A 14588-nucleotide genomic window follows, 5' to 3' on the forward strand; every position below is an offset into this window, starting at 1 on the left:
AAAGATAGGTTGCCAGGCAACGAAACATACGTCCACAGCAGCTAAATCATCCGAGCGGTTGACAAGGGTTGTCGCATATTTATTCCTTTGTAGGTAATTGGGGGCCTTTACAAGACAGCTCCATACAGAACAGATTATAAATTTTGTCGTTTGAGGGTTCACAATGTTCTACAAACTGAAACAAGGGTCTCAACTCTGGAAGTAATCTACAGAAATTGTTGAAATTTGACAGACTTTTTCCTTTTACTAATTTAACCCGTTAAGTGCGTAGGCCGTTATATAACGTCCTGGACAACTGCCTTTCACTGTGTGTAGGGCGTCATATAACGCCTTGGAGGTATTTTCCCCAACCTATTCTTAGAACATAGTTCGTCACTTGGGGGAAATCCCTTGGGAATTCCCCCACGATCGCAGCATGTGTAGGAAGTTATATTATGTCCTGGACAACTGACACTATCTGTGTGTAGGGCGTAATATAACACCTTGGAGGTATTTTCCCCAACCTATTCTTAGAACACAGTACATAGTTCTTCGTCACTTCGTTAAATAAATTACACAATAGGGGGTAGTTAAGGTTTTAAAAACGTCCCGCTTAATGGGTTAAATAATGCATATAAATTTCATACAGATCATATGATCACTTTTGTCATTCAAACATTCACAATCGCCATAACTCTAGAAATTATTGACGGAAATTGCTGAAATTTAATAGACCTCTGTTTCACAAATTTAAATGATGCATATAAATTTCATACACATCGGATGGTAACTTTCATCAATCGAGCATTAACAAGGTTGAACAAAGTGAAACAAGGGCCATAACTCTAGAAGTAATTATTGTAAATTGCAGAAATTCAAGAGGCTTTGTGGTTTCACTTATTTAAATAATGCATATAAATTACACAAAGATCGGATGATAACTTTCGGCATTAGAGCATTCACATGGTTCAATCAAGTGAAGTGAGCCATAATTCTAGACTTAATGAACGGAAATTGTTGAAATTCAATAGGATTGTTCTTTTTACTAACTTAAATGGCACATACAAATTTCATACAGATCGGCAGATAATTTTAGAGGTAGAGCGTTCACAAAGTGCAACAAAATGAAACAGGGGCCATAACTCTGAAGTAATTGCACGAAGGAAATTGCTCAAATTCAATAGGATTCTTCTCTTGACTAATTTAAATGGCACATCGGATGATAACTATTGGCGTTAGAGCATTCACATGGTTCAATAAAGTGAAACAAGGGCCATAACTCTAGACATAATAAACGGAAATTGCTGAAATTCAATAGGCTTCTTCGTTTCACTAAATTAAATAATGCATATAATTTTCACAAAGATCAGATGATAACTTTTGGCATTAGAGCATTCACAAGGTTCAATAAAGTGAAACATGGGCCATAACTCTAGACGTAATAAACGGAAATTGCTGTTATTCAATAGGCTTCTTTGTTTCACTAATTTAAATAATGCATATAAATTTCACAAAGATCGAATGATAACTTTTGGCGTAATAGCGTTCACAAGGTTCAACAAGCCAACAGTGAGGCTGATGTCCCCCGCCGAAATCCCCAAATAAATAGATGACACATATTAATTAATCGCACATCTATTTTTTTCCAAAGTATCAAGCAATCAAACTGATTATGAACTATACACTAAGTTTCATCACTCTCTATTAGATAGAATCAAAGTTATCTTGTCCCAAAGCAGGAAATTGCTTATCTCTGCTTAGCTTTAGCTCGATATGTTAATCATTGAACTCAGTCAAGACGAACATCTACATCAAGTTTAAACATCCTACCTCAATTAGAAGAAGAGTTGTTGAACTCAGTCAAGACGAACATCTACATCAAGTTTAAACATTCTACCTCAATTAGAAGAAGAGTTTGACCAATCAAAATGCTTATTGCTCGTTAGCCTAAGCAGAAAATTCTCATCATCGAACTTAGTCAAGGTATTGATGTAATGAAACTATACACCAAGTTTCATCACTCTCACTTAATTAGAACTAAAGTTATCGTGTTCCAAAGCATCAACAAATCAAATTGCTTATCTCTGCTTACCCTAAGCAGAAAATGCTGATCTTCGCACTCCATCAAGGCATTGACCTCATAAACCCCTACACCAAGTTTGAACATTCTAGCTCAATTAGAAGGAGGGTTATTGTGTTCCAAAGTCTCGGCCAATCAAATTGCTTATCGCTCTGCTTACCCTGAGCAGAAAATGCTCATCATCGAACTTAGTCAAGGTATTGATGTAATGAAACTATACACCAAGTTTCATCACTCTCACTTAATTGGAACTAAAGTTATCGTGTCCCAAAGCATCAACCAATCAAATTGTTTATCTTTGCTTACCCTAAGCAGAAAATGCTTATCTTCACACTCCATCAAGGCATTGACCTAATAAACACCTACACCAAGTTTGAACATTCTAGCTCAATTAGAAGGAGGGTTATTGTGTTCCAAAGTCTCAGCCAATCAAATTGCTTATCGCTCTGCTTACCCTGAGCAGAAAATGCTCATTATCGAACTTAGTCAAGGTATTGATGTAATGAAACTATACACCAAGTTTCATCTCTCTCACTTAATTAGAACTAAAGTTATCGTGTCCTAAAGCATCAACCAATCAAATTGCTTATCTCTGCTTACCCTAAGCTGAAAATGCTCATCTTCGAACTCCATCAAGGCATTGACCTAATAAACACCTACACCAAGTTTGAACATTCTAGGTCAATTAGAAGGAGAGTTATTGTGTCCCAAAAAGTGTGACGGACAGACAGACGGGCGGACGGACAGACAGATGGACGAACCCATTTTAATAGTCCCCTGCTTTCTTCGAAAGGCGGGGGACAACAAAGGGAAACAAGGGCCATAACTCTAGCCCTAATGAACAGAAATTATTAAATTAAATAGGCTTCTTCATCTCACTAATGTAAACCACTTTCCAGGAAACGTACAAACCCTCAGTATTGATGTATGATTTGTATGATTATCTTACATTTAATTCAGAAAACAAAATTAAAATACCAACATTAGATATCTCCCGTATTGGGATCAATCGGATTAAAACAGGCCCAAAATTTGGTTCACGGCAAATAAAGATGGACGTCATCATGTTACATAGGGAGCAGCAAAGATCGATGGAATTTTCAAAATCGTCATATCTTTGTAAATACTAAACATTACTGAACCATTTTTGGACAGATATTCCTATTAGTAATTCAACTTTCGCACTAAAATCACGTACATAATCTTTTCTTTTACAAGTATATCACAAATTACCTATCATTTGTAATTGCAACTGTTGCATACAAATAAGAAGTGAAGATAATATTCAATTCGTAATAATATAATGAAATTTAATATATACAATGCTAACGATAATTTTATCCAGACAAAGATTTAAATGAGTCAAACTGATTATCTATACTTAGTCTAAGCATAAATGTTTTGAAGTACCTGGTAGCGAAATTATACACTAAGATTCACCTCTCTCCATCAGCTAAAATAGTCATAGGCTTAGTCACCCAGAACCTATTAGTCTTCAACATACGGAGGGCCTGGGACCGAAAAATTCCATTGCCCTAAGTTTTTTTTTAGTTTTTTTTTATGTGGTTGATTTTCCAGTATCTTTGGCCAAGTCAAGTAAGAGTTGCACCCCTTCTCGCAATAAATCCCATAATTCTTGCATTAATATAAACAGACATGAATCTTGACGATGAATTGGGCTTACCAAGCCAACAGAGAGGTTGGTGTCCCCCGCCAAAATCCCAAAATAACACATATTCATTAATCGCACATTTATTTTTTCAAAAGTATCAAGCAATCAAACAGATTATCACCTATACACTATGTTACATCACTCTCTATCAGATAGAATCAAAGTTCTCCTGTCCCAAAGCATCAACCAATGAAATTGCTTAGCTCTGCTTAGCTTTATCTCAAAATGCTAATCCTTGAACTCAGTCAAGACATTCACCTAATGAACATCTACATCAAGTTTAAACATTCTACCTCAATAAAAATTGAAATTGCTTAGCTCTGCTTAGCTTTACCTCAAAATGCTAATCCTTGAACTCAGTCAAGACATTCACCTAAGAACATCTACATCAAGTTTAAACATTCTACCTCAATTAAAAGCAGAGTTGTTATGTTCCAAAGTCTTGACCAATCAAATTGCTTATCGATTCTTAGCCTAAGCAGAAACTTCTCATCATCAAACTTAGTCAAGGTAATGATATAATGAATCTATACTCAGAGTTTCATCACTCTAATTACTGATATAATGAATCTATACTTGGAGTTTCATCGCTCTCACCCAATAAGAATCAAAGTTATCACTATCACTTTAAAGGACAATATTGGTGTCAGCCATTATTACATGTGACAAAACTGGTATATAATTTTCACATAGAGATCATTGCTACAACAGATGTATAACAAGAAACGTGAAGTGACGACAAAAATGACAAACATGAGTTATCCTTCTATATAACTGACTGAAGTAATGATTTATAACGGACACATGATAAAATTTCATTTCACTGATAATTCCGTTGAAGATAATAAGTTATTATATGAGACAGTGAGAGGATATCTGACAATTCAAAAACAGAATTGGCTGTCAGTAGATAGAAGAAAACAAACAAACTAGAAAAAGTCTGTGCATTACCATGTTTTTATTAAGCACAGAATGAATAAAAAAACAGCGGTTGCCAGGAAAGATACACCCACATTTTGCAAGAGATGGATAAGAACAAGCTAAAAAAAAAAGAAACATAATTTTTCGTAAAATCAGAGGCCATAATCCAAGAAGTTATGGTCTGAAATGTGCGAACATTGAAAGGAACTGAGATCTTTGGGATAAAGATATATTTTAAGTTACATCAAAACCGGAAAAAAATTGTGTCTTTTTGAACAGATATCGGCTACACAAGTATCGGCAAAATGGATGTGTATCGGTCAATATCGATTTCTACCAATAGGTCACTTATCGATGGTGAAACTGATAATCGGACCATCACTATCAGAAGCTACTCTAGATAAAAACATTAAGACAAGCAAGATTAAAACAGTATTTACCATTACTATCAGCATCTTTAACAGTAACCCCATCTTTATTATCTACTTCCATTTTATTATCTGTAGCTGCATCAGCTTCATTAGTCTCTGATACCTAAAATACAAATACATTTTCTTAGTACATACTACATAAGGCAATTTACATGTATTATTCGATAAATAAAATATCTAAGTAAAAAAGACTTCTGCTTAATCTTCAAAAACAAACCTTTAATCATATAGAGCTTGCTCAGGGATGCTATTTCAAAATTTTGCTTGTCGCTGTCGGACATTTATATTTGGAGTTAATCGAGGCAAGAAATAGGTCATCAGAGGTCGTTTGTCACCAGCTTCAGGAAATAGGGTCAATAAGCTTCCAATCCCTATTACCTACAAATATCTTTATGTTATGTAGCATATTATGTTCTGAATACAACAAGCCAACAGTGAGGCTGATGCCCCCCACCGAAATCCCAAAATAAATAGATGACACATATTAAATAATTGCACATTTATTTTTTTCAAAAGTATCAAGGAATCAAACTTATTATCAACTATACACTAAGTTACATCACTCCCTATCAGATAGAATCAAAGTTATCTTGTCCCAAAGCATCGACCAATGAAATTGCTTAGCTGTTTAGATTTAGCTCGAAATGTTATTCATTGAACTCGATCAAGACATTCACCTAATGAAAATCAACATCAAGTTTAAACATTGCTTAGCTCTGCTTAGCTTTACCTCAAAATGCTAATCCTTGAACTCAGTCAAGACATTCACCTAAGAACATCTACATCAAGTTTAAACATTCTACCTCAATTAAAAGCAGAGTTGTTATGTTCCAAAGTCTTGACCAATCAAATTGCTTATCGATCCTTAGCCTAAGCAGAAAATTCTCATCATCAAACTTAGTCAAGGTAATGATATAATGAATCTATACTCGGAGTTTCATCACTCACTTAAAAACAAAGTTATTGGCCCTAAAGCATCAACCAATCAGATTGCTTATCCCTGCTTACCCTAAGCAGAAAATGCTCATCTTCGAACTCCATCAAGGCATTGACCTAATAAACACCTACACCAAGTTTGAACGGTCTAGCTCAATTAGAAGGAGAGTTATTATTGTGTTTCAAAGTCTCGGCCAATCAAATTGCTTATCGCTCTGCTTACCCTGTGCAGAAAATCCTCATTATCGAACTTAATCAAGGTATTGATGTAATGAAACTATACACCAAGTGTCCTCAACTCTCACTTAATTAGAACTAAAGTTATCGCGCCCCAAAGCATCAACCAATCAAATTTCTTATCTCTGCTTACCCTCAGCAGACAATTCTCATCTTCGAACTCCATCAAGGTATTCATTTAATAAACACCTACGCCAAGTGTGAACATTCTACCTCAATTAGAATGAGAGTTATTGTGTTCCAAAGTCTTGACCAATCAAATCACTCTCACTTAATTGGAACTGAAGTTATCGTGTCCCAAAGCATCAACCAATAGTGCTCCTACGGTTAGGACTTTTTGTTATTCGAATAGCCGTAGCTATTAACCGGTTAGTAACCGTTAACCGTATTGTATCAATTTTAAACATAAAACAGAGCTTGTCAGGAGCTACGAGTCATTACTCGTGCGCACGCTATACTCGCGTTATAAAAGGCATTACACGCGCAAAAAATTCAGGAATTTTTTCAGACATGTACAATTCTGTAATGAAAATTTAAACTATCTAAGGCCGTAGCCTGGTTAACTTGGTTCATTTGAAACATTTTTTTAATTCAATATAACGATAATATACAAAACAATACTCAATTTCCCTTCGTACGTGACAGACGGCGATAATATTACGATTACACAATGTTACTAAGAATAGAATAAAGTAAATTAGAAGGCGTCTATTGATTGGACAATAAAGAAATAATTCCTCGCTTGCAAGTAGAATTTTTATGATTGGTTAATTTAACTGAAAACCAAAGTAGAATTCATTCGAGAAATTACGAGATATGAAACGTGTTCAATGCCGTAACGAATCTAGTACAATGTCATTTTCTAGCCTTTATGATTATATTTTGAATGGTGGTTACGTTTTGAAGTAAATAATAAACAAGGTAGAATATAGTTAGAAATGCCGAGAAGTATTTAGATTGGATTAACAATAGCAAAAGTCGAACAAGGTCCGTTGACTTTGCCGTATGACTACGACGAGTGCTATTAATAGTATCATTGTTTAGCAGTCGACATCGTTGGACGACTGTTACATTCTAAAATTTTCAAACATCAAATACAAAATTACAACGGGCAAGTTTTGTTATAAAGAGGAATATAATCAGACACAACTCTATGTAATGGGGGACATCTCCGAATAACCGTACCGTTGAATTCAAACCGTTTAACCGTCCAGTTCCAACCGTTTACGGCTATCCGACTAGTCGTAGGAGCACTATCAACCAATCAAATTGCTTATCTCTGCTTACCCTAAGCAGAAAATGCTCATCTTTTAACTCCATCAAGGCATTGCCCCAATAATAAACACCTACACCAAGTTTGAACATTCTAGCTTAATTAGAAGGAGAGTTATGGTATCCCAAAAAGTGTGACAGACGGACGGACAGACAGACGAACCCATTTTAATAGTCCCCTGCTTTCTTCGAAAGGCAGGGGACAAAAAATTGTCTGGTTTTAGTGTTATCATTAAAGAATAAGCAGCCCAAAAATGAGACAATTATCTTTATTAGTGCCAGAGATAGGGTGTACCTATGTTTTTCATACTTTTTCCCAAAAAATGTGTTACCCTGGCAACAACTTTTTAAAAAAAAAAAAATGTTAGTTTTCCCTTACTTATTACCTTTGCTAACTACTTGTACCATTTCTTATGTTATCTATGTACGTCTCAAGGTGGTAGTTTTGTTCAGGTGTAGCTCAAGGTGGTAGTGTTGTTTATGTATAACTCAAGGTGGTAAAGTTGTTTATGTATAACTCAGGGTGGTAATGTTATCTATGTATACCTCAAGCTGGTAATGTTATTTGTAACTCGAAACGGTAGTGTTGTCTGTGTAGTGTTGTTCATGTATTACTGAAAGGGGTAGTGTTGGTTATGTATAACTCAAGGTGGTAGTATTGTTTACATATAACTCAATAATGTAGTGTCATTGTTTATAATCAAGGATGCAGTGTTTTTCAAAAGACACTAACCACCTGTTCTTTATTATCTGTTAAATCAGAGTCACTATCAACTGAACTGATTTTAACTTTTTTCACTGGAACTTCTTCTTCTGCATCTTGTGACCTTTTGCTTCTCTTTAATGGTGTGTCTGCTTCTGAATCACTGGTTGCAGATGACACCGACGATGTTTTACTTCTAGATTCTAAGTATGTTGGTTTTCTGATTTCGGGTTTCTGAAGTCGAAAATAACCTATTATGGCCATGTAAAATTGATACATATACAGGTCACAATTCTATGGAATACAATTACAGCTTATTACTAGGTGTCACATTGCTCGCGTTAGAAGGAAGTCTTTTTTTTTCCCCCAATTTTTAACCCTTTTCAACTTAATGTCACATCCATAACGAGCGAGTGACACCAACTGCTAAATAATCACATTCGACTCTAGCATGCACTATCGTCTAAAACAATTAACTACTTACATTATTTCGTCAACATTTCTTAGTGTGTTAATTTATTTATTTAAAACATAAAACCCATTCAAAATATGACACAGGTGGAGAAATCAGAGGTTAATCACGTAGATTAAGTTTATAATCACTCTTATCGAATTGATATATAGTCTGACAAAGGAGAAGCAATGACTTCTGTTCACGATTGGATTGATGAAATGTCCGACAAAGGATTAAGTCCGCCAATCAAGACAGATTAAGTAGTTAACCCAGGTAGGTGTATAGACGGTATACACTTTATTACCTAATCAATCCAGTATATTTATCAACAATAAACGGGTTGAGTGGTAGTTATACACTTAGTACACTATATTAATTTTGGAATTTTAAATATTATTCACCATGTTTTGATGTCCGATTGGGCATATTCCTGGTCAGACATTTTAGGACGTTTGGAAAATAGCATCGGACATGTCCGGAATATACAGGCGAAATCCCATCACTGGTTGTAAATATGTGCTAAAATCCTTACCGGTACTGTACTTAAAATGTGGTGATCATTTGGTTCGTTATGGTAAACACCATTGAAAATGGTATTACATTGCATTTTTGGGGGGTTTGTTTTTCGTTTTGGTTGCTATAACAACCAAATATTAAGTAATATACAAGAGTAAAGTTATGTAATTTTAAAAATTCACAAACAAAATTTCATTTCAAGGTCTCAATTCCTTCATATTTTAATATTTTATTTATATCTTAATAATGGCCAAAATGGGCAATTTAGGCTACTGCTGTTCAAAATGTTTTTCAAAAGTGAACCTCATTCCAGTTGAGAGAAGACATAAAAATATTTTGATTTTATTTTTTTAAATCTTGCCCAATAGCTTCTGATTTTAAAATAATACAATAATCAATATTGATGTCATAATTATTGGAAAAAAATGCTTTTTTGGCAAAAAATAACTATGGTAACAACCCAAACTCCTTCATATTTTTCCCAAACTTACATGGGTTTCAAATATTTTAAACTGCTTACTTTAAAATGTGGTGATCACTTTTTGGGTTATAGGAAATAGTGTTGAAAATTGCATTTTGTTCCATTTTGGTTGATAATATATGGCAGATTAGAAATATGCAATTTTAAGAATTCACAAACTTTTTAACATGTTAACATAATTTCACTTGTGTAGCTCCATTCCTTCTTACATTATTAATGTCTAAAAAAACGCCCCAAAAATAGGCAATTTGCTCCTGCCGAAAATTATTCAAAAATGAACATATATCCAGCTCTTGAGAGAAGGCATAAATATATTATTTTTTTGGGGTTAATCTTACTTGATGGTTACTGATTTTAAAATGCATAGCAGAACCAGGTTCAATATTTCAGACATAAAATGTTCCAGACCATTTTTGATGAAAAAATTGACCAAAATCACTGATAAAATAGAATTTTTGAGAAAACCTATGTATTTTGGAGTAGCTAGGGAAATTGGAGTAATTGTTACAAAATTTGAAAACAGAAACATAATTAGCCTTAAAGATGTATTACATGAATTTACATCCACATGTTTGATAGTTTTACTATGAAATGAAATATGGCACCACAAAAAACACCAAAAATGATCTTTTGAAAGCTTTGAAAAAACCTTTCTTCAGCGAAAAATAAAAAATCGCAATTTCGAGCCTCCATATAAAAAGATAGGTTGCCAGGCAACTAAACATACGCCCACAGCAGCTAAATCGTCCGAGCGGTCGACAAGAGTTGTCGTATATTTGTTCTTTAGTAGGTAATTAGGGGGCATTTAATAGACAATTTCATACAGATGACATTATAATTTTCGTCGTTTGAGGGTTCACAAGGTTCTAAAAACTAAAACAAGGGCTGTAACTCTGGAAGTAATCTACAGATTGTTGAAATTCGACAGACTTTTTTGTTTTACTAATTCAAATAATACATATCAATTTCATACAGATCGGATAATAACTTTTATCGTTAAAGCATTCACAAGGTACAACAAAGTGAAAAAAGGGCCATTACTCATGGTGTAATTAACGGAAATTGTTGAAATTCAATAGGAATTTTCGTTGCACTAATTTAAATGATGCATATCAATTGCAAACAGATCGGTTGATAACTGTTGTCATTAGAGCGGTCAAAAGATTCAACAAAGTGAAACAAGGGCCATAACTCTAGATGTAATTAACGGAAATTGCTGAAATTCAATAAGCTTCTTTGTTTTACTAATTTAAATGATGCATATAAATTTCATACAGATCGGATAATAACTTTTGTCGTTTGAGCATTCACAAGGTACAACAAAGTGAAACAAGGGCCATAACTCATGGCATAATTAATGGAAATTGCTCAAATTCAATAGGCTTCTTCGTTTCACTAATTTAAATGATGCATATCAATTTCAAAACAATCAGATGATAAATGTAGTCTGTAGAGTGTTCACAAGAAATTGTGGACGACGGACGGACCGACCAACAGACGGACGGGGGCGACGGCAATATACGACCACATTTCCATGTGGGCGTATAAAAACCTTTTCATCCGACTTTGAATGTAAAAGGTTTTGTAAGAAGAATGATGAGATCTACATGAAAAGCCATTAAATCAAATGTATAATCATAATCACAAAATAACCTTTTCCACCTATTATTACTGAGCGATGTTTCGACAGATTATTAATGTAAGACATATTACAATAAAACCATAACAGAATAAACACATCACTTATCAAAATAGTTTGGTAGGCAACAAAACATACGCCAACAGCAGCTAAAATGAGTTTCTATGTGACCATATAAAATGATTTGGTGAGGTAGAAAAATTGGGATTTTATTGGTGGAGGGGTCTTGTATGTTTTGTATGCTAATTACTATTTTTTGAAGAAGCATTCTATTCTAGAGGTTAACATATGACTTTTGTTTACGGTCTGTAAAAAGTGACCCCCTAGGTAATTATAAATTGTACAGCCTTCATTTAAAACAAATCAACTTTTACCTTTGTAGGAGGTGTATTTTTCATAGCACTAAGTTTAGCACTAGAGATGACTTTAACACCTTGTGCTTGTGCTGATCGTGTAGGTTTTGGTGGGGGAGCTTTGACTATTGGTTTAGGAGCCGGTTTACTTTTAGCACTAGTTTTAGCTTTAGTCTGAAATTAAATAGGATAAACTTCAATACATGCACATGTTCTGTTTAATAAGAATCAAGTCTTTTTTTCATCAAAAGCAAGATAAATCTACACAATATAATACTATCCTACTATATGCCACTCAATCTGATAAAGAGATATGATCATTTTTGGGTCACCTAAATATTTAGCTGAAGTTTTTGATGGCCTCCATTAAAGACTTTTATCCATGAAGGTTTGAGACTATACAACTAGTTTACTTCTATGTAGCTTGAATATAACAGCACATTATACCTAGCATGAATATAACAGCACATTATACCAACAGCAAGAAATTGCAAAACAGATAGCTACAAATCATATGCCAGTTTTGATATGCACAATACAATTTATTAAAATTTTGGCGTCAAAATCAATGAATTAGTCTGGAGATTCAGTGTTGCAGGGTGTCCATCAAATGGGCACAAAATCAGACCCAACCTTTCTAGAGTAAGCCCGCTGTTGGGGCGTTTTCAAGATATTCGGGTTCAAAGGTCAATGAGGTCATTTGAACTGAAAGTGAATGCGCAGCCATTCTTGTATCATGAAAACATGCTGAAAATGATTGAAAGTAATCACTCTTTGAATAAAAATGTTTACGTGCTACCCCAGATGCGAAAAGGTCAAATTTTCCATTTTTGCACTGGGAAGATTTAAAGCAATAAAATGTTGTCGTAAAATATAAAAACTAAAGCCAAACCTGTTCTAAATAAAAGGAACATTTAAAACTCATCTTTAGGTGGTCTTAGCACCGTACATTTACTTTGTAACGTCGAAAAAGATCTTGTATAACAGAAACAAAACACTTTGAAACTTGTTTCAAAAATACGTAAAAACCGTCAAATCAAAATCTGTTCAATTGTTTTTCGGACAACTAGTTTCATTATGTATAACAATCGTTGCTAAACTATATCGGGGAGATCTTGATTTGACAGTTTTTATGTATTTTTGAAACAGGTTTCGAAGTGGTTTGTTTCTGTTATGCAAGATCTTTTTCGACGTTACAAAGTAATGAACGGTGCTAAGACCACCTAAAGATAAGTTTTAAATGTTCCTTTTTTATTAATTAGAACAGGTTTCGCTTTAGTTTTTATATTTTACGCTGACATTTTAGCGCTTTAAATCTTGCCTAGTGCAAAAAAACGAAAATTTGACCTTTTTGCCTCCGAGGTCACAAAGAACAAAGGTGAATTTAGCAAGTTAACATTTTTATTGAAAGGTTGATTACTTTCGATCATTTTCAGCATGTTTTCATGATACAAGAATGACTGCACATTCTGGTTTTGTGCCCATTTGATGGATACCCCCCACACTGAGCCTCCGTATGATGCAGTAGAAAATTCATGGGGCCTGTCTATTAAATAAAATCATAATACATTTCTTATTCTTTCTCTTTCTTTTTCAGCTCGTTCTTTCTCTCTTTCTGCTCGCTGTCTCTCTCTTTCTTTTTTTTTCTCTTCCTCTAATTTTTGTTTTTCTCTATCTGCTTTTAAACGCTCTCTTTCTTTTTGTTCCCTAGCTAATGTTTTTTCTCTTTCAATACGTTTTCTTTCTATTTCTAAATCACGTTCTCTTTCAATGTCTTTTTCTAAATGCTTTAGTTCACGAGAAGAATTGATCACTTTCTGTTTCTGAAGTACAATCAATACATGTTATTTTCAACGAGACAGTGTTATATATTTTTGGACATTATAATACTAATTTTGTGTGTGTGTGTGTGTGAGGAGCTTGAGGGGGAGGGGTATCATAGTCAAACAGACTTTCCATGTTAACTTTGAGGCACATACAACAAATTGGAACAAGGCTTGAAAGATTACAAAGGTTTTTCTAGGGATATATATTGTAGAGTATATATATTTAGATAACATGCTAATTTCATGAAACAATACATTGTAGCCAGTACCAAGACTATACATTAATATGTGTTTAATTTTCTATATAGTGAGTAACAGTGAGTTTAATAGTTCACATTTGTTTACTGAAGTGATCAATTTCATTATACAAGATAACTTAACATCTTCTTACCTGTAGTTTGTCAAGTTTTTCAGACTTTCTCCGAATTTCCTGAAAACAAAATTGAAGCAATAATGTCAATATCAGTGACAGATTGTTTTATGTGTAGGTTGGCATTGCAAAACTAGAAGTTTTTTTTTTTCAATGATTAACATTACATTTCCTTTCACTTGCTTTATAAAGTTGACACTAAAACCTGACTTTGAATCTTTCATCAAAAAGTGTGAGGTGTAATACACCAGACCTTTATTTAAAACATCATTTTTATAACACAAGAATACTTTTAAAAGACATATATAAATTAAATTACATCTTCTAATTCTTTCTTCTTTTGTTCTTGTGTTTTCTGTTCTTTTTTAATAACTCCTTCTGGTATATTCTGCCTGGCTTCTAACGTTGTACATCTAACAGAAAACATGTTAAATCTAATGATTAAAGTATGATTGGTTGAACTCCAGTTCAGTCTATCTATAAGTATATATAGTTCCCAAAATATACAGATGAAAGTCACCAATTACGTGCACATTATCTTTTTATAAAGCACAGGGCAAACACAGTTTGAACTGCTTATTTAATTCTGCTCAAAATTGGGCAGAAAATGCTCAGTATTGACCTAATGAATTTGAATTTTAATACCAAGTTTGAACATTCCACCTCAATTATAAGCAGAGTTATTGTGTAACAAAATCTCAAAAAATCAAACTGCTTA

At 33.9% G+C, this 14588-nt stretch overlaps 2 protein-coding genes across 2 annotated transcripts in view; both read right to left on the reverse strand.

The window, feature by feature from the left end:
- Window positions 1-14312, reverse strand: part of LOC126825728 (ATPase MORC2A) — a 33606-nt gene extending 19294 nt beyond the window's left edge. The window contains exons 1-6 of the mRNA XM_050555496.2: window positions 14190-14312; window positions 13892-13930; window positions 13243-13497; window positions 11696-11848; window positions 8262-8465; window positions 5093-5186 (exon numbers count right to left, since the gene is read on the reverse strand). Of these exons, the coding sequence (XP_050411453.2) occupies window positions 5093-5186; window positions 8262-8465; window positions 11696-11848; window positions 13243-13497; window positions 13892-13930; window positions 14190-14297 (853 nt within the window). The 5' untranslated portion in view covers window positions 14298-14312. The remainder of the gene's footprint in view (window positions 1-5092; window positions 5187-8261; window positions 8466-11695; window positions 11849-13242; window positions 13498-13891; window positions 13931-14189) is intronic.
- Window positions 14213-14588, reverse strand: part of LOC130010471 (ATPase MORC2-like) — a 40195-nt gene continuing 39819 nt past the window's right edge. Inside the window, exon 18 of the mRNA XM_056101533.1 lies at window positions 14213-14347. Within this exon, the coding sequence (XP_055957508.1) occupies window positions 14344-14347 (4 nt within the window). The 3' untranslated portion in view covers window positions 14213-14343. The remainder of the gene's footprint in view (window positions 14348-14588) is intronic.

Source organism: Patella vulgata, chromosome 6 (assembly GCF_932274485.2).
Source record: "Patella vulgata chromosome 6, xgPatVulg1.2, whole genome shotgun sequence".
Taxonomy (NCBI): Eukaryota; Metazoa; Mollusca; class Gastropoda; family Patellidae; genus Patella; species Patella vulgata.